Here is a 20838-nt window from a genome sequence, read left to right as displayed (position 1 = left end):
TCGTCCAGCTCGTGACAAGTTTATCCCCTTGTTCAGACTTCCGCTTGACGACTTCCAAGTCTTCCATTCGTTCCAGTACCTTCTCCCTCTCCCTCCCCACTAAGCAACTCCCAGAGCGAGCTCTCCTCTCCCTTCCCCCTCCCATCCCCTCGCGATCGCCGCAGGAGATCCCGCGATGCAGGCCCCGGCCACCCCCTCCACCGTCGACCTGCCGCTGTCGGCGCCGCCGCCGCCAGTGAAGGCGCCGACCCCGCGCCCGCCCCCGCCGGCCTCGCTCCAGCCCGGATCCCCGGGGGTCTTCTTCACCGCCGCGGCGGCCGCCCTGCCCTCGGGCTCCTCCCACCGCCGCATCGCCATCGCCGTCGACCTCTCGGACGAGTCCGCCTACGCCGTGCGCTGGGCCGTCGCCAACTACCTCCGCCCCGGGGACGCCGTCGTCCTGCTGCACGTGCGCCCCACCTCCGTCCTCTACGGCGCCGACTGGGGCGCCGTCGACGTCTCCCTCCCCAACCCTAGCGCCGGCGCCGCCGACGACGACGGCGACTCCGAGGCCGCCGCGCGCCGGATGGAGGACGACTACGACGCCTTCACGGCCTCCAAGGCCGACGACCTCGCCAGGCCGCTCAAGGACGCCGGCATCCCCTACAAGATCCACATCGTCAAGGACCACGACATGAAGGAGCGCCTCTGCCTCGAGGTCGAGAGGCTCGGCCTCAGTGCCGTCATCATGGGGAGCAAGGGCTTCGGTGCCGCGCGGAGGACCAGCAAGGGCAGGCTCGGGAGCGTCAGCGATTACTGCGTCCACCACTGTGTCTGCCCTGTCGTGGTGGTGCGCTTCCCTGATGACGGCTTGGCGGAGGATGGGGAGGCCGGGGGCCTGTCGTCAGTGGTGGGTGCGGAGGATGTGCTGCACCCTGTGCCTGAGGAGGACGCCGAGTACCATGATGCTACTGAGGAGCAGCACAAGGGTAACTGGTTTAGTACCTTTACTTGATTACGTTGTCCTGCTGTGCATGTGTTAGTGACTGCCTTCATCATCTATCGGAAGTCTGACAAAATTGACTCGCAACAATATAATGTGCACTAGAAATTTATGACCGATTTGTCGGAACTTGCAAACTGTAGGTTATTCTGTGGACAGCTAAGTAGTAACGGCAAAGTGAATATGCATAATTAGCATGGACTACCATGAATAGCTTTGGCACATTACAGATTACACTCTTCCTAGAGTATGAACTGTATTTGGTTAGTTACCTTTAAGCTGGTCCACTTTGCGCGGTAACATAGATTTAGTTGTGTAACTTGACTGTTTGGGGCTTGTTGGTGCAAGCTAGTATATTGTGAATAGGTTTGGTGGTTCTAGGGCTTGTTTTGTAGTTTACAATTTTGCATGTATGTTCACAGTACATGCATGTGTGTTCTCTTTGCTTCACATTTGTATTACTTGGTTGTTCGCTTTGCTTCACATTGTCATTTGTACAATCTTACCTAATGTATTCTACTTGTCTGTCAATAATCCCTTTGTTTTTCCTTTTAAAATCTGAAAGCAATTAATCCTAGAAGTTTAATTTTATCCTCTGTTTGAGAGGACAGTTTATCCTCAATTAATCAGTACGGTATGTTTATTTTTCACTTTTAGGACATTTGACTGGAAGCACTAGAATCCGATTTTCATTGGTAGATTTGCCAGGTTTCTTTCACATATGATTAGGCGTACCGTATTGGATAGACTGCTGGGATCACATGAAGTGATAAACCCAGAAAGAATTTTGGACTCATTCTCATGATCTTCTTATTGCTTCTCCTTCACATCAATCGCTTCTTGCTATTTGTATATCTGACCTTGTAATACAGATGCTAAAGGTTCTCCAGCAAACAGAACTAGATGTAATGTCTATTATATAGTAACCCAGAAGTTTTTATTGTCATAGACTGGAAACCGGGCCTCGTTAATTACCCAGCTTAGCTATTTGCTCATCTCCCCTAACTTTGTGAACAAAGGACGGAAGGAGACTGGGCTCTTACCTTGTGGTTATCTGATTTTCTTTCTTGGTCTCCCTGTGTTAGCCTGAATGTGAGCATCTTATGCAGTCCGCAGATCACAGCCTTAGTACCAGATTCTGCCTGGCTATCTATTCCTGGATGTCCGTACCTAGTATTTCTTTGGTTTGAAGCAGAGGCAGCCTGACCCCACAACACCTTTGACCTGGCTACAACACGATGCCTTTCGTTTGGCTTGTGCATCCAATCGATCATTGAACTCAAACATATCTTGTGTATAATTCCGTCTTGCTCTTATCCATTAAGTGAGCTATAATAAGCCTATCCTACAGCTTCTGATGCTACCTAACCTAGCTTCTATCTATTTTTTGAAATGGAACCAAGGTATGATTTCTCTCCTACCATTGTCAGTGAAGGGTGGAAGGAGAATGTATTCATGCATGGGCTAAGACCTGCCTTCATTATCTGTAGGAACTGTGCCAAAACCTTAAGTTGCAGTAATATAACGGCGCACCACAGATTTACAAACAATTAATCAGAACTGGAAATCGGTGGGTTTTGCATGTAACCATGTGGTCATTCGGAACTGAATAGTGGTAATTAGCAAGGAAGTTCTTATTTAGATGGCATTTTTTCAATTACTAGGAAATGCAATTCTCTTGAGCCAAATTTTTTTCAGTAGTGCATACATTAGGTCAGAGCTGCTAAAGGCGAATGACAGGGGCATTTAGTCCAAGCATGCTATGGCCATGCGTTGCGTGCGCATTGAAGAGTTGAAAATTTTGGGGCATGCTCCAGAGATATTTTCAGCTCTTTAATGTCCATGCATGGCCACTTCACGCTTGGACCAAATGCCCCTGCCGTTTACCTTTGGGCACTGTGATCTTGCGCATGCATTTGTGATTCTTTTAGCTGAAGAGAAAATTGCATTAACTTTTATTGAAACATGCATGTCGCACTGATTGCACTTATGGTGGAGTACACTTTTCCTCGGTATGGACCGCATACGGTTATATGACCTTTTAGTACGTCTGCTTCATATAGTAACATATAATAAGTTGTGGAACTTGACTGTTTGGTGGAGCAAGCTGGTGTATGGTGTATAGGTTTTGCAATCATTGGGCTAGTTAAGTCTTGTATACATTTCTGTTTGCTTTGCTTCGCATTTGAATTACATGTATATTTTCTTTGCTTCACATTTTTTCTGTTGATGGATCTAGTATACCATGAGCATTCTCATAGTTTTCTTTTTAACTTTAGAAGCAATTGATTCTGGAAGTTTAGTTTTATCCTCTGCTTGAGGATAGTTTATCCTCAGATAATGAACACTTTGTATTTTTATTCACCTGTTAGGGCATTCGGCTGGGAGCACTTGAATTGGATTCTCAATGTTAAATTCACTAGAACCAGTTTTTCCCATGCTTAGGCATGCTATAGAGCTTAGTGGGACAAGGTAAAGTGATAAACCTAGAAAGGAGTTAGGTCATCATTCATATCAGTGGCAATGATATAGTTGCATGTATTTTTGAAACGAATATAGTTGGATGTATTTGGCCTCTTAATACTGGATACTAAAGTTCCCCAGCAAACAGAGTTAGATGTAATAATGTCTGTCATATATTGACCCAGAAGTTTGTTTATGTTATAGAAAATGCATATCCCGTCATAGGAAATTATAATATTTTGCAAACCTGCCTCCTTTAGTATCCAGCTTATCAATAAAAGCAAGGCATGGCCTTCTCCCATAGTCAGCAGAGGAGGGAAGGAAACTGGGCCTGTGCCTTGTGATCAATCTGATCTTCTTTCTTGGTCTCCTTTAATACCCCTTGCGGTTTGCATATCACAGCCAAGTGCCAGCTTTCATGTCCATCTATTCTAGGATGCCCACACTTGGATGTGACCGGACCATTGGCGGAGCTACGTTGGGGCCATAGTGGGCCATGGCCCCCCCTTGTCATAGAGCAATTTCCAAAGAAAGCACTTGCCTGCATGGCTGCATGTATGCATAAACTAGAGAGCACACCTGTTGTTCTGCATGGCCACATGCATTCTCTCTCCAACACACTACGCACTCTCCTATTCATCTGCGTTCGTTTGGCTTCGATTAATAAGTACCTGGCTGCTATATTGTACTTGTTCGTTGCTTTTTTGAACTCTGTTGTTGTGGGATCTGAGGGTTTAGACCCCAGGTATATTTAATTTAGAATGTGTCTAACCCGCCTCCAACTAGAATTACACATGAATCATCTTAAAAATTGCATATTTACACATGGCTGCTATATTCTACTTGTTCATTGGAATTGGCCCCCCCTTGATTTCTCCCCTAGCTCCGCCACTGGACCGGACCCCACAGCACCTGACCACAACATGGTGCTTTTTGTTTGGCTTGTGCAACTAAACAATCATTGAACTTAAATGCGGTCTTGGGTAAACAAATTTGTCTTCCCCTTATCCATTAAGTGAGTTGTAAGCCTACCCTAAAGTATCTGAAGATCTGAAGCTGTGCTAACTCACCTGCTTCCTTCATATAAGTCTGCAGTTTATGCCCCAATGAGCTCCCCTGGTTGGTTCTGGCTTCAGCTGAAATGGTGATAAGCCATAACTGCAGACCTGCAGTTCAGCTTGCCTGAACAAATTAGTTATCCGCAGGGATTTTTGTGTATATTTCCAAAACAAATGTCATGAGGGTATGAGGGGAAGGAAGAAGGACATGCTGGGATTTAGGCAGTGGGGTCCATTTGGGGATCCAAATCTGCCTGGCAAGTTTTTTAGGAATGAACTGGTTGGCAAACTTGCTTTAAACCTTTTCTTTTGCTTTTGTTGTGCTGTGATGCGCAATCTAGCCAGTTACAATATGTACCGATTGAACTCAGGTTTGCTGTTATGGCTCCAAATGATGTGTTTTCAGTTAAAATAAGTTCTTTTGAAAAGCTACCTATGCCAAAAAGGATTCTCAACAGCATGATTTGGGAAAAGGACACTTAAAAAGTTTACGATAATGGTCTGAGTTACTATTCCATTCGCATACTTCAACTGGTTTAGTTTTAGAGAAACAGTAGAAACAGTCTTCAATGAGAACTATTCCAAGTGTTTGAGAAAAAAAAATAGAGAAGTATGTTCTGTACTTCTGTGTCACATATACGTGCTGCAGCATAGCTTTGTGTTTCCTTAATAGCTTTATGGACTAATTGAGGTGCGAGTCCATATTGCTATTGAAAATTAAGTAGTTCATGCCTGTAGCTTTGATTATTGAAAGGACTAGCTAACAATTAGATTATTTTTGGGCAGGATTTTCATTATATGCATGCTATATATCTATATTAAGCTTTGTGCTAAATGCTAATGTGATTATGAGTTACTGCCTGGAAACTTCAAACTGTTAAATCTTGGTTCGAGCTTGCCTGCATCATTATTTGTAACTCAGTAGTCAGTAGTGATCTTTATGATGGATTCAGTGACGAAATTCATTTGCGTGCATCATGTCAAGGTCCTGAGTGCTTAATTACGCTAATACCTTGAATTGATATAATTTCTGCAGATACTTGACCGCGTCGTTGGGTTGTGAAGTGAAAAGTACTCTTGGATCCAGGTTAGCACTGAACAAAGGAAAACCCCCATATGGTCTGTATCAATTCTGTTTGATAGGTTTCAAACTTTCTAAAGAATAGTTCCTATACTTGTTGGGTCTGAAGTTTTTTGTTTCTGTGAAAGCACCAATGCTACACGTTTCTTTTGTATATATTGCACTGCAGTATTACATACTGTAGTTTGTTAGATTTTCAACTTAAATGTGATAGAAACTGTTAAATCTTTTTTAGCTTGAGGTGATGTAGGTAGAGGTGCATGCTAAATTATGCAGTTTAAATGAAGTATTCACTTTAACCTGTGAAGTTTGAGAATAGCTAACAATTGTGGCTCTGGGCAGCATGGATATATCATTGATCCAAGCTATAATGTGCAAACTTGGATTTACCAGAGCAGATGTTATAGTCATGTACACTAAACTCATTATGAAGGTGCATTGTCCCTAGCATTGACCATCTTCGCATCATTTGATGAGAATTTCAGTGTAATGATGCCTCTATAGTATCCCAGCCTCCAGCCTGTCCCTTGTTATTCTGTGAATAGTTACATGGAATTTTGGGAACTGCACTATTGATGCAGGGTTTTAACTGTTACAGCTCTTGCATTTGTTTCGAAAACCACCAATGTTCTTGTTTTCCATATGCTTGTTCAAATAATTTCCTTCCATTTTTGCTCCCTCTCTAATTCTTGCCCTTTCCTTCCACAGCATGTAAAGGTTGTAGCAGTGGACTGTTGGCTGGGTGCTAGACTGCTAGCTGGGAAGTGCATGTGATGTTTGTTGAACTTTCAGTGCCCATGTCTATCCATGCTTTCGCATTGTTTGTATCTTCAGTTGCCTTCGTTCACCTAGCTTGTCTGACTATTTGACTGCCTGGTGAATATTTGTGGTTCAAAACCTTTGTACTTTCTTCGCATTGCACTACCTGTTTCTGATGAAAGTTACAGTTTAACCACTTCTATAGAACCGACTAATCATCAGTGCATTTTTTTCCCTTTTGCTCTGCTTTATTTGAGTTGAAAGTAGCTCTGGTAGATTTCATGAAATCTTTTGATACGCTCATGGTCTGTGCCGACATCATGCCCTGAGGAAGTTTCTGTTATTTTTCCAAATGTACTTAACATAAAGTTAGATGTTTCTATGCTAGAGCCTGGTTAGTTGTACTATGTTCTCCAATCCTTTTCCTACAGTGATTGGATTTGTCTGCCATTAGGACCGAGAAGCTACGCCACGGAATCTCCTCTTATTCAGATTACCTTTCTGGCACATGGGAACTAGTGGCGGTACCCATCTAGTGTTGATTTGTGCTGGATTAGTTTTTTGCTTTCCTCGTCACGATGATGACAGGTAGGCATTGGGGTTTTTAGTCTTCAAATTTTTGGCTGCTTTGGACTTTTTAGGTTAGGAAGTGGTGATTCCAATTCTTTGAAACATGTTCTCGTTCGGACTTGGTGCCATTGCGCTTTTCGTTTTGTCCCCAGTATCAGAACGAGGATCCTACCAAATCGCATGCATGGCTTACCACAAAACATAAGCTTTCTACCAATTCAAGCCAGTGTTGCAATTCCATATCCTTGCCAGAAATACTTGTGTGGTGCTCAGAAAAATACTATGATGCCCAGCTGATGTGAAAAGGTCAGGTTCTAGAGCTGTGCTTGGATAGGGAGTTATTTAGGTGAACAACTCCCAGTTACCTTTCATGTTGAGAGACTTTGTTGTGTACTACACGTTCATGCATCTAAGCTGCTCGTTTTCCAGCTCAACATGTCACGAGCCTTTTGTGACAAGATGATCGGTCTCACTGCTCACCACCCTTTTAAGGGACATTTTTTATTTCATTTGGGACACGTTGCCAGCATGGGTGGGTCCTTTGTTTTTATTATCCAGTATTCTTTATAAGGTATTATCCAGTATTTGGGATGCATCTTGTACTTCACTCCATGTGCTTTTGTACTGGCGCAGCTGCATTAAGAATTTTGTTGTCACCAAACCATTATCGAGTCTCCATCCGTGTCGTCGTTTTCAGTTCTTTGGACCAATTAGGGACCGAACATGAGCTCATTCTTTTCTGTTTGCTTCGGACCGAACATGAGCTCATTCTTTTCTGTTTGCTTCGGGGGTGTTTGGATGGTAGTTCCGACTAAAATTCATGTCACATCGAATATTCGGAGACTAATTAGGAGGACTAAATATGAGCTAATTATAAAACTAATTACACATATGAAGGCTAATTCGCGAGACGAATCTATTAAATTTAATTAATCCATCATTAGCATATGTTTACTGTAGCATCACATTGTCAAATCATGGACTAATTAGGCTTAATACATTCGTCTTGCAAATTAGCCTCCATCTGTGCATTGGTTTTGTAATTAGTCTATATTTAATACTTCTAATTAGTATATAAACATTCGATGTGATAGGAATTTTAGGAGCTGCTAAAGAACCAAACACCCCCGTCATTTCCTCTTGAGTTCCAAGGACAATTATAAAGGTGCTCGCTTTGTTGGTTCAACCAGCGCACGCGAATTACTTTGACCCTTGCCCCTTGTTACGATCCTTGAGGCTGAGCGCTCACCGACGCGGTGACGCCAAGCCATGGCGTCTTGCGTTTTGTATATGTGATCCGGCCGGCCAACCAGGGGTCTTGGAAATTGTGACGCAGGGAGAGGCGTGAACCAACTCGTATTAGATCTGGGGTGGTTGGCCCGGTTGGTCATCGGGTCCGCTTAGATGGTGACTTGTGAAATGTTTGTGCAGGGTAGTCTTTGGATATGCGATGGTCCAGGGAGAGGTGATGCGCAGTATAACCTGCACATTACTCTTTTGAACGGCAAGCAAATGCGCTTCTGATCTGACGCCTAGGAGGCTCACGGCTACTCGTGGCCGCAGACAGTGTTGTCCTACTCGACATCACAAAGAGAAGTTTCCTGCCCATGCCCAGGCACAAGAGATAGAGAGACTGCAGGGGATGGAGCACTGCCCGGAGTCCGGTATGGAAAGGCCAAAAGACGCCATTATTGAATCCAGTTATCTTTCCATGTCAGCACTGATCATTCCTTCATTTGTTGGAACATGACTGCATGATTGTACGCTGGTACAGCTAAATACTTGAACCCATTAGGGTGGCGGGTACAAGCAGAAGCAGGTGGCCAGCCGAGACGAGACCAACACCTTTTGTGCTGTTCAGAGAAGCCAAGAACGCTTTTATCTTTGTAAGTCCATGTTCCTGGATGTCAGGGCCCTTAAATTAACATGGCTCCGTACGCCTGTCTATCAGCTAGCTATCCACCATCATGCCATTGCCATTCACGTTATCAAAAACTTGATGGCTTCACGTGTGCAAATTCTTGCGTAGCGTGCAGTAATAGCGTCACAAAATATCCCTGTAGATGTCGTTGAATACCATGGTCCGTACCTGTTCTCCTTTGACCAGAAGCCGATCCAATCTGGGGACTGGAGCCCCCAAGCTACCCCTACAAATTTTAGCCATACCTGCAGAGGAGGAAGAAGAAGAAGAAAAAGAGAGGAGGGAGGAAGAAGAAGAGTAAGACGAACTACTAACCGGGATTCCTTCTTGCCTTGTGCAGTTGCGCTTGCCATTTTCAAGCCAAATGAAAGGGAGGACCAAGGAGGAGTCGCCATTTTCTTTTGCCGTCGTCAGGTTTCTCCCCCCATTTTCAATCCTATGAACAGTTATAAAGTGCTCCGCGCGCTGCACGTCTCTGCCTAGCTCATGTCGATGGTATGATGTGCAGCACGAATTGGGTCGTCGTCGAGGACGGGCAATGAATCAGAGCCATTCATGGATCGACCGACGGCTTCAGCTTAAGAAAAGACATGCTGCATCGATCTTGTATTCTTGCTGTGCTGTCGATATCTGATGAAATCTCTGGCCATATGGGCCTACGACTACGATCATACGATGCAGAGACGTGAACCATCAGAGTCTTAATTGGATCTGGGGTTTGTTGGCAATTGTCATGATCATCAAATCCTCCGGTGACCAGCCGGCGGTATTTGGATATACGCAGTGGTCCTTGTTCCCAGGGACAGGCAGTGTACGCTATACAGGACGGAACCCCTGGAGGTTGAGTAGAAGCGATCGAGCTTGCACATGAGTGGTATAATTTTCAAAAAAAGAAAAAAACACACATGAGTGGTAGCCTGGTAGGTACTGCGAGCAGAATGTCACATCGGTCGAGCACATGCGCATTAGCAGCCAACAAACCTGGTATATGAGTTGCCTGGAAATTCACAGTTTTGCTTTTGCAACCACAGACGGCAGGCCGACACCGTCTCACAAAACTCTCCCTCAACATATATGGAACATGAATCTTCCGGCTCACAATGGAAGCTTCTTCTGTACAGCGATCCCTCACCAGTGCCGCCACGCCATACACGTTACGAAAACTTGAGGGCTTCACGCGTGCAGATTCTTGCACATTATGATGCGATCGCTACCTTATACAGTACTCCCTCCGTTCCAAATTATAAGTCATTCCAACTTTTTTGGAGAGTCAAAGCATCTCAAGTTTGACCAAATTTATACAATAAAGTGCTAACATTCATGATATCAAATAGGTATCATTGGTTTCTTCATTAAATATATTTTCATAGTATATCTATTCGGTGCCATAAACTTTTGTAATTTTCTCTATAATTTTGGTCAAACATAAAAATGTTTAACTCTCCAAGAAAGTTGGAATGACTTATAATTTGGAACGGAGGGAGTAGTATATTAGAACCCAAAAGGAGAGAAAATTTTATCAGCATAATAGTTATATTATTAAAGATAATATTTGAAACAAATCATAAATTTGCCCAGGCCACCAAGTATTTGCTCCTTGGTTTGTGGCCACAGGATTGCTTGACACTAGTCATCCTAGTGATGAGAATACCACTTAAGTTGTGCCCACAAAACTGAATTACAATTCTATAAAGGAAACCAAAGAGTAAATAGCTAGGTTGTTTCTTGTCTAACAGAGAGAGTAAATGCATAAGTGGTACTTAAAATGATACTTATCACTATCAGAAATATTATTTACATCCACGAACTTCAAAAACTATACAAATAAAAGTCCATAAACTTATATGTCTTATTTAGGCCTAAAGTGTCGAAAATGCCTCTAAAGTTTTGATTTGTTAATATCAGATCTCCATATTGACACGCCACATCAACAATTGTAGGGGTATTTTAGGAACTTTGAACCTAGATGACACATTTATAAGTTTAAAGAACCGAAATATAGATTTTCAAAGTTCATGGAACTGAATAACGAGGCTATTTGGATATCGGCCATAGTCCGCCAAGCTGAAGATGTGGCGCCGCCGAAGATGGCGTCCAAAATCAGCAGTGTGGCGGTAAAATGAACGGGAATCGCTGTGGCTGCCATCAGTTCATTGTCAACCAAGCAACATCTTTATTTTTGTGGCGTCGCCACAGTTTGGCGTGGCGAGCGGTGGCGGACGTCCATACAGCCCCAATATCCATCACAACTCACAAGATGGTCCCTACAAAATAGTTAAGGTGGTACATTTTGCACGCGCCAAATATTGGTCATCCTCTGAGGGCTTGTTTGGCAGGGCTGGAGTTGTGACTTCTTCGGTGAAGCAGCTTTTTTTTTTTAAACTTCAGCTTGTCTGGATGGAAAAATGTTTGGCAAAACGGCTTCTCCTAGCTGTGTAACATGGATAAAAATGATGAAACGTCTATGATGCCCTTGTTCTTTATATTTTTTATTTTTCCCTCTTCTGTTCCCATTTCTTTTCCTTTTCTCTTCTCTTTCCTCCTGCGTTCTCTTTCTTCCTTATCTGTTGCACCTCTCCTCCAGTCCTCCACCCCCCGCGCCCCAACGCTCACCTAAGCGCCCGCCTCCACCCCACGCTCCAACGCTCGCCTCGGCCGCCTCCACCGCGCGCCCCAACGCCCGCCACCGGCTGCCTCCACATCGCCTCAGCACCCACCGGTAGCTGCCGCCGGCCGCCACCACCCCGCGCCCTTGAGCTCGCCGATGACCAGTACCTTCACTCCGCCCGTTCATGGCGCTGCCTCGCTCGGCCTGCGGGGTCCTCCCAAGGACAAGACAAAGGGTGGGATCCTCCAGTTAGCGACATTTGGGGAGCTCTAGCGGCGAAGCCGTTTACTACCTTGCCATTTGGCAGGGCTTCGGTAGAAGCCGTTCATGGAATCGGATCCGTCCATGGAGTCGGAGTCGAAACCCTGCCAAAAGCACCTAAATGTGAAAGAGCGAGGACGCTAGGCCCCATCGTTCTTCTCATCTTTCCTTTTCGGTGCCATTGAATGCAACAGTGCACGACCACAGTCGGCAAATAGGTCTCCGAATCTTCAATCGAACCCCATTCTATTCCTAGTTTCCTACTACCGCAGTACAAGTCCGCATCAACCGACGCGCCGGGCCCACTGGCCGGCCGACGCCGCGATCGAGCTCGAGCTCCGGGCCGCCCTTTCCGCGGTGGCCGCTCTCTCCCTCACTCACTGCCACGCCACGCACTTAAGCTAAACCGAAAGCAAAGCCACATGCTTAACCACACTACTAATTAATTATTTAATTCACTCTCACTCCCACCTGCAGCGACACGCTTCGAGTAAACAAATCCACCACGCACTTCTCCTCTCTCTCACCATTAAAGGCACAGTCTTTCTCTCTCCTCGCTCACTTTCTCTCTCTCAAAGAGTGGAGTGGTTGGTGCTCAGGGTGGCCTGCCAATAGGGGCAACATCGAGAGATGGGGGGCGGAGGAGGAGTGTTCCGTTTCTCCTCCATGGCCTCCTCCTCTCCTCGGCTCCTCGTCCTGCTGCTCGCGTGGCTTTGCTGCGCGGCGGCGCAGGCGCAGACGACGACGGACACGCTGCGGCAGGGGGCGTCGCTGTCGGGGTCGGCGACGCTGGTGTCCTTGCCGGATAGGGTGTTCGAGGTGGGCTTCTTCCCGCCGGACCCCAAGCAGCCCTCCCGCCTCTACCTCGGCGTCTGGTACCGCGGCATCACGCCGCGGACCGTCGTCTGGGTCGCCAACCGCGCCGCGCCGGCCGTCTCGGGGGCGCCGTCGCTCGCGCTCACGGACGCCGGCGAGCTCCAGGTCCTCGACGGGGCGGCGGCGGTGAACGGGACGGCCGCGCCGCCGCTGCTCTGGTCCTCCAACACCTCGCGCGCCGCGCCGCGCGGGGGATACTACGCCACCATCCAGGACTCCGGCAGCCTCCAGGTGCGCAGCGACGACGGGCCGCTGTGGGACAGCTTCTGGCACCCGACGGACACCATCCTGTCCGGGATGCAGATCGCCGTGCAGGCGCCGGGGCCGCCCGGGAGGGCCGGCAATGAGCGGATGCTGTTCACGTCGTGGGCCAGCGAGACGGACCCCGCGCCGGGGCGCTACGCGCTCGGCCTCGACCCGAACGGCTCCGGCCAGGCATACATCTGGAGAGACGGCAATGACATCTACTGGAGGTCCGCTTCTCGCTTGCTTTACTGCCTATACTGGGGCTCCTTGGAGTATGCTAAATTTGATTTGGGTAATGGGTAGTACGGTACTAGCTGTTGGTAGTTGTGTCGTTTCACCATCTGACTCTGGAACTTTTGAATTGAGGTGGATATATCTGTCGTTGCGGTTCATGCTCGGTGTTGATAGGAAAAATGAGCAACCCTAGATCTTTGTTTAGGCAATTTGTTCAAATTCAGGTAGCCTAGTTTGCTTGGACTTTTGCTGCCAATCCCGTGCTAGTTGCTTCAGTCTGTGGGAAGGAACCTTCAGCTGTCGGCTATTCCTAGTTGGTGGTAGGGAATTTCGAGCATCTTTCATTTATTTGTATGATAGAATAGTTCATATCCTGGCCTCTACATCCACTGCAACATATCCGTCCATTATTAAAAAAAAAAAGCAGACGAGCATCTCCCTTTCATGTGTGATACCAAATGGATGTGTGCAGTTGCAAAGGCCAGAGACAATTCCTCTTTTTTTTTAAAAAAAAATGTGTGATACCAAACATTGCTTTTGTAACTTTGTTTAATTATAGTTGGATGGAGAGGACTGAAACTAGCCGTTCGGAGGAGGAAAACTTCAATTTGCCTTTGGAAAATATCAGAATCCCTGAATTACCAAAGCAAATTTGATACTTTCATTGGTGCCACACAAATCTGTGCCAGCGTTTACCAACTTGTTCAAACCAGGCTGTGCAAAAACCTAAAAGAAGCAGTGCTACCTTGATGAGCGTCTAGATGTGGTGGTATTTTAGAAACCCACAAACTCAATTGCAAACAATGAAATAAGTATATTTTTCTTCGGAGAAATGTTACCTTTCACTTGCAGTTCATGGCTAATGAGGACTGGCCAGTCAGTCACGATTGATTAGAAGTCATTCCTAAACGTTTAACCACTTTTCTGGATAGAGCCATGAATTTGCAACCTCCTCCCCCACTTTTGTTCAGGATTGTACCTTTGTTATACTGTAGCTGAAGCTCAATAGATTGGAAATATTGTTGTTTTTACATGTTATTGGAGGGCATCTGGATGAATCTGAAAGAGCAAATTTTCCACATTATACCTTGCACTTGACTCTCTGAGTCCCAATACCTGTGTGTTGAATAGCCTGATTGATATTGAAATGAATAGCTGCCATTGACGATAAGTACCCAGGAAATAAACATCACAAGCTAACAGAAGCTGGGAAGGGAAATGAGTTGGAACTTGCCCAGTACAGAAAACAGCTTCTAATAGCAGTGTACTACTTGTATATTGTTTCACAAGATTATTGATTGTCCTGCTTAGAAAATGGTTGAGCTATCTTTTCATGATATAGCATAACTTGATTTAAATCCTTTTAACAGATCAGGACAATGGACTGGGGTGAACTTTATTGGCATTCCATGGAGGCCACTCTATCTGAGTGGGTGGACACTGTCAAATGATCGAGACTTAGGCCTACACTACACATACACTGCAACAAACACATCTTTACAGAGGTTTGTTGTTCTGCCAAATGGCACAGACATCTGCTATATGGTTAAAAAGTCGTCACAAGAGTGGGAGACTGTCTGGTTCCAACCATCAAACGCGTGCGAATACTATGCTGCTTGTGGTCCAAATGCTAAATGTACCGTGGGGCAAGATGGCAAGGCTCAATGCACCTGCCTGAAAGGTTTGTCTTTGAACAAAATTAAGAATACTAATATCTTTTTTTTGACAATATATTAGATACGGTCTGCAACCATAATAGGTTTGCAGTTTCCAACTTTGAAGGTGTGGAAAATAGAGCTTCAAGTGGAACATGGGAATTATGTAGCACTCCTGCAAAAATTGCATTGGTTCCTTAAAATTTCCTGCATCAAAACATTAGTTCCTTCTCAATTGAAAGGTTCTTATATACCATCCAGTTGATTTAGCTACAATATCCTGCCTTCTAAATACCGTTCATTCAAAAGGGGCCCTTGACGCATGTGCTTTCATTTTTGTTCCCTAATCATTCACAACAATTTACAATACAAAAAACTTCAGTTAGGAATCCTAATACGGGCATGGGGTGATGCCTTTTCATCTTGACACCTTTTTTCCGTACATGCTTACAAACTAAATGCTAGCTACAGTCTGACTTCAAAATTTTGATTTATATCAATAGGTTTTCAACCGAAGTTGTGGGACCAGTGGAATGCAGGAAATTGGACTGAAGGTTGCACGAGGAACCCACTTCTCGGTTGCCAGGTCAACCAATCTGGAGATGGATTTCTTCCTATGGGAAACATAAAATGGCCTGATTTCTCATATTGGATGTCTACGGTGGCGGATGAGAAAGGGTGCAAAAGTTCCTGCCTGAACAACTGCTCATGTGGTGCCTATGTTTACACAACTACAACAGGGTGTCTAGTCTGGGGTGACAAACTAATTGACATCCATGAGTTGCAGACTGGGTCATATACCCTAAACCTGAAGCTTCCTGCTTCTGAGTTACGTAAGTAACTTTTTCAAAAAAGTTACGTAAGTAATGATATTATCCAAAAAAAAAAATGCACTGGCAGTCTTTAAACTTGTCTTGTGGTGTCATCTAGGTCCCTATACTATTTAAAATGCACATCTAGGTCCCAAATCTTGTTAAGTATCACTTAATTACACATGTGGCACTCTAGCATGAAGCCAGGGAGGTCCCCAGGCTCTACTGCATGCTCATGGTTGTTACTGCTATCGTGTATGCCACATGTCAGGTGATGTGTTTGCTTGCCACATCGGGAAGCTTGTGCTGATTAAGTGCCACACTTAACAAGTTTAGGGACCTAGATGTGCATTTTAAGAGTTTAGGGACCTAGATGACACCGTGGGACAAGTTTAAGGACTGCTTGTGTATTTTACTCTTTCTATATTTCACACATGTAAAATGTTATGTTTATGCCAGTTTTTGCTGTCCTTGATGAGCAGGGGTACATCACGCAGTTTGGCACATAGCCATGATAATATCTGCCGTGGTTCTTGTTGTTTTGGTAGCTTGCCTTGTTCTGTGGTGGTGGCGTGGCAGAAATATTAAAGGTAAGGTTCCATTTTATAATCATTCGTGCGGAGAAATCCCTGTGGGCGCGCACTACTGTTCACCTACAAATATTTTGAATGTAGAAAATTAATCAAATATTGGGTGCAAGACTTATGATTATGCTGTAGTGAAGGATAAATCTACCATTGTGCTTAGACATGTTGGGTGGTTGGTTTTCACCAAAGATATAGAGGCTTTAGTGAACCCCAAAACAAGCTAGTGGTTAGGGCCTTGGGTCAAGCCATCTCCTTCATGAGTATTATTAATCATGATGAATCCATGAAAACATTACCATCGTCAGTTATTTGAGGTATCCTCTAGCCAAGGTCACATAGATCGTAGCCTACGCTCGTAGGTTCATCAAAATTCAGCATAGAAAAAGCTTCTTTTGTGACCATAATGATCTTTATTGTTAGAACAAAGTTTTCAGGTGGTGACTATCAATCACTGTCCTGGCAAAGTGTCATACTTAAATATGTGATCAGTCAGGCCTTACAGATATAAAAACTTAGCTATAATGCTATAATGCTGTTGTAATAACTCACTAATAAAGTGGTGGTGGTGGTGAGCAAATAGTTTCAATATGAATTCTTAGCCGCGTGTATGATTTTAATTATCATTATTTGAGCAGATGCAGTGCACAGAAGTTGGAGGTCAAGGCATTCATCTACCTGGTCCCAGCAGAATAGTTCAATGCTGGATATCTCACAGTCCATTCGTTTTGATGATGATGTGGAGGATGGAAAAAGCCATGAACTCAAAGTATATTCCCTGGACCGCATGAAAGCTGCTACATGTAATTTTAGTGACTCCAACAAGCTTGGAGAAGGAGGATTTGGTCCTGTCTATATGGTATGTTCACTTCCACAGATAACAGTGGCCTTTGTATTAATACTTGGCGTAATTATAACGAATATCATGAATCACTGTAGGGAACATTACCTGGGGGAGAAGAAGTAGCTGTGAAGAGGCTCTGTAGGAATTCAGGTCAAGGCCTTGAAGAATTCAAGAATGAGGTCATACTTATTGCAAAGTTGCAGCACCGTAATCTTGTAAGACTACTAGGATGCTGCATACAGAGAGAAGAGAAGATCCTGGTGTACGAGTACATGCCTAACAAAAGTCTAGATGCATTCCTGTTCAGTACGTATCATCTCCACTTTCCATGTATCTCAGTTCCCCCTCTGCACAACACATATGCTGATTGAATTGTGATAACTGTGGAATTTGGACAGATCCTGAAAAGCAAGAGCTTCTAGATTGGAGTAAACGCTTTGATATAATTGAAGGCATTGCTAGAGGGCTTCTATATCTCCACCGGGACTCAAGGCTACGTGTTGTTCACCGTGATCTCAAAGCCAGCAACATCCTCCTGGATGCAGATATGAACCCCAAGATATCAGATTTTGGGATGGCAAGGATATTTGGCGGGGACCAAAACCAATTCAATACGAACCGTGTCGTCGGCACATTGTATGCACAATTCAATAGGCCAGAACAGGAACCACACCACTGCCACTTAATAATTATTATAACTTGAATTTTGTTTTGTAGTGGCTACATGTCTCCTGAATACGCGATGGAAGGCATTTTCTCAGTGAAGTCCGACGTCTACAGCTTCGGAGTCCTGATCTTGGAGATCATCACAGGAAAGAGGGCTGTGAGCTTCCACTATCATCAGGACTCCTTGAATATCGCAGGATACGTAAGAACATGCCTGTCCTACAACCATATTTTGAGGGAGCTTACCGAACTAAACAGGCGGCGCCCTCGCATTCTGGTTTGCTGCTTGATGCCTGACTTCCCAACCATTTTTCAGGCATGGCGACAATGGAACGAAGACAAGGCTGCGGAGCTGATCGATCCACTGATAAGAGCATCGTGCTCACTTCGGCAAGTCTTGAGATGCGTCCACATTGCGCTGCTATGCGTGCAAGATCACGCCGATGAGCGTCCCGACATCCCTACTGTAATTATCATGTTGAGCAGTGACTCGAGCCTCCCGAACCCAAGGCCGCCCACCCTCATGCTCCGTGGCCGTGAGATTGAGTCGACCAAGTCAAGCGAAAACGAACAGAGCCACTCCATTGGCACTGTGTCAATGACACAGCTGCATGGAAGATAGAATAGCAACAAATACTGAAGTCATGACACCTCTGTTTTTTCACCTTTTCTGCTGTCGATAATATGCCATTTGGTGTAGATTAGCTTTTCTTCCGCACCCCCCCCCCCCCTCTATGGTGGCTGTTATACGGTGACTCAAATTCTAATTGGATTGGATTAGGACTCAATAGGGTGCGCTATTGGAACTTCTATTTCTACTAGGATTTGAACGTTGAATCCTACTAGGTGTAGGACTCCTACTTGAATGTATACACCTACTTGCATGCATGGATTATATAAACAAGAGGGTGGAGCCTCTAGGAATAAATCAAGCCAAAGCAAATACTAAGATCCCCATCCAAAGCTTGTGAAAAGCAATTAGGAGCGTTCAAGAGGGAGGGTGGAGCCCCTAGGAATAAATCAAGCCAAAGCAAATACTAAGGTCCCCATCCAAGGCTTGTGAAAGGCAATTAGGAGCGTTTAAGAGGGATAGGTTAGACAGTACTATAGCACTAAATTCTTGTATAGGGCAAGAATCGAAGGGTCCTAAAGGGTTAGGGTTTTGAGGGAGCGACAATCACTTGTACTCTTTTGGAGTTGTGCTTAAAGAATTTGCGGTCGGTTTCATCAAAATCTTATTATCTTATCGTGGTTACATCAATGACGTTATTTAGGGTTTTCTACGAGATTCATCTATGTTGTTCTTGATATGGTGCAAGCTCGTATCATACTCGCATTCTTCTTTCTAGATCCGGGGGCTGCTGCGCATAACAAGGGGTATAAAATTTTAACAAGTGGTATTAGAGCCGAGGTCGGATTGATTTGATTTTGTGAGAAGGTCGGCAGTGCTAGGAAGCACGAAAGCAAGACAATGTTAGGGATGTGGAATCAAGTAGAGAAATTTGATGGCAAAGGGAATTTTAGCGTGCGGAGATGTGCTTGTCCAGCAAGGGTTGATTGATGCTCTTAAGGGGAACAAATCGGAGAGCACAAATGCTGAAGAATGGAAGGTGATGGAGTGGAACGTTGTTAGTACAATTCGACTATATCTCTCCGATGAGGTAAAGTATTCGATAATTAAGGATAATTCACCGAAGAAATTATGGAAGAGTTTAGAAGACTTGTATATAGCAAAGTCGCTGATAAATCGGTGGGTGTTGAAGCGTCAATTATTCAGGTTGCGCATGGAGGAAGGCGCACGATTCGTCAACCATCTGAATGTCTTCAATAAGCTTGTCACGTAGCTAATTAGTGTGGATGAGAACATTGAGGAGAATGATAAGGTCGTCATATTGGTTTCATCCTTACTGTCATTGTGGGAGCAATTGGTGATGAATATTCTTGTCGGGAAAACTACTCTCAACTTTAACGCGACAGTTGCATATCTACTAGAGGCGGAGTCCGCACATGAATCTTCATCCTCGGATGATCAAGCATTGACTGTTTCAGGATGAACATGCAAAGTCAAGAATCACGGGAAGAACAAAGGCAAGTGCAAGGGTATATGCACATGCTATCTTTGTAATAAAGAGGGTCACATGATAAAGGATTGTCCAAATCTGAAGACTATGAGAGAAGTATGCTTAGTGGCAAGTGAGGATGAAAGTGATGCACTTATTGTTAGTCAACTAGATACTACTCGTGAATGGATATTAGATTCGGAAAGTTGCTTCCATATATGTTCAGCGAAGGAGATGTTTGACGAAGGATCTCTACGCCTGATGAATGGAATCATTCACTTGGCAGATTGCAAGGAGTATACAATCACTGAGGTGGGAACTGTTACATTGGAGATGCATAATGGAACGCATTGCTCACTGACGGGAGTTCGGTATATCCCGGGTTTGAAAAAGAATCTAATATATGTGATTTCACTAGAACTCTAAGGTTGCGGCTTATCACTTCAAGGTGGAGTTATGTGAGTTACTTGCAGATGGCAAGTAATCATGAAAGGTATCTGGATTCATGGGGATACCGAGTGATAGGAAACCTTAAAAGTGGTGCAATTATTAGGAGATTTGGTAAAAATCGTGATCAGGAAAAGGAAGTCGTCTCGTCAACGACTAGTACTCAAATCTCATTTGCGGTCAAGTGCATGGCTGCAAAGGTGGTTGCAAAATATAACAGTCGTAGAGGTGAAGCTGCGAGCTGTCGGAAGGAGGAAGACATGGTGGGACTAACCACGTAGTACCGGCAAGTAGGTGGAGCTTAAAGGCGGTACAAACCTATGGCATGAAGGGCTGTAGGAGAGGACGGTGTGGTTAACCAAACTACACAATGAAAGAGCTCTCATGTGGAGGGTCTGGGCACTCAAGCTGTACACTAACATGCACATCGCGGTGATGTGCATGAGCCCCTGTGGAGGGGGCACTCTTGTGGTGGGAGTATAAAAAATAAAAAAGAAGTCCATTTGGAGCGAATTCTTGAAAGAGCACGGTGACTTCAAAGGATTAGAGTTAAGATGGAGATTGCTGTACAGTGACTCAAATCTTACTTGGATTAGAACTCAATAGGTGTGTGCTATTAGGACTTCTATTTCTATTAGGACTTGAGCGTTGAATCCTAATAGGTGCAGAACTCCTACTTGCATGTATGAGGACTTTGGAGAGGACTATATA

The 20838-nt window shown here is 44.7% G+C and overlaps 2 protein-coding genes across 2 annotated transcripts; both read left to right on the top strand.

Annotated features, from left to right (window-relative positions):
• Window positions 1–13: 13 nt before the first annotated feature.
• On the top strand, window positions 14–6569 carry LOC117844616 (universal stress protein PHOS34). The gene is made up of 3 exons (XM_034725345.2): window positions 14–968; window positions 5540–5590; window positions 6293–6569. The coding sequence occupies exons 1-2, from the start codon at window positions 176–178 to the stop codon at window positions 5545–5547; spliced, it is 801 nt and encodes a 266-aa protein (XP_034581236.1). The 5' UTR covers window positions 14–175; the 3' UTR covers window positions 5548–5590; window positions 6293–6569.
• Window positions 6570–12239: 5670 nt separating this feature from the next.
• Window positions 12240–18508, top strand: LOC117844614 (G-type lectin S-receptor-like serine/threonine-protein kinase B120). The gene is made up of 9 exons (XM_034725343.2): window positions 12240–13052; window positions 14430–14740; window positions 15218–15547; window positions 16009–16116; window positions 16749–16969; window positions 17050–17260; window positions 17353–17590; window positions 17672–17822; window positions 17937–18508. Exons 1-9 carry the CDS (start codon window positions 12334–12336, stop codon window positions 18240–18242), a joined length of 2595 nt encoding a protein of 864 aa, XP_034581234.1. The 5' UTR covers window positions 12240–12333; the 3' UTR covers window positions 18243–18508.
• Window positions 18509–20838: the final 2330 nt, after the last annotated feature.

Source organism: Setaria viridis, chromosome 2 (genome assembly GCF_005286985.2).
Source record: "Setaria viridis chromosome 2, Setaria_viridis_v4.0, whole genome shotgun sequence".
Taxonomy (NCBI): Eukaryota; Viridiplantae; Streptophyta; class Magnoliopsida; order Poales; family Poaceae; genus Setaria; species Setaria viridis.
The sequence above is the reverse complement of the archived record's forward strand: the minus strand, read 5'-3'. Positions and strand labels throughout refer to the sequence as shown.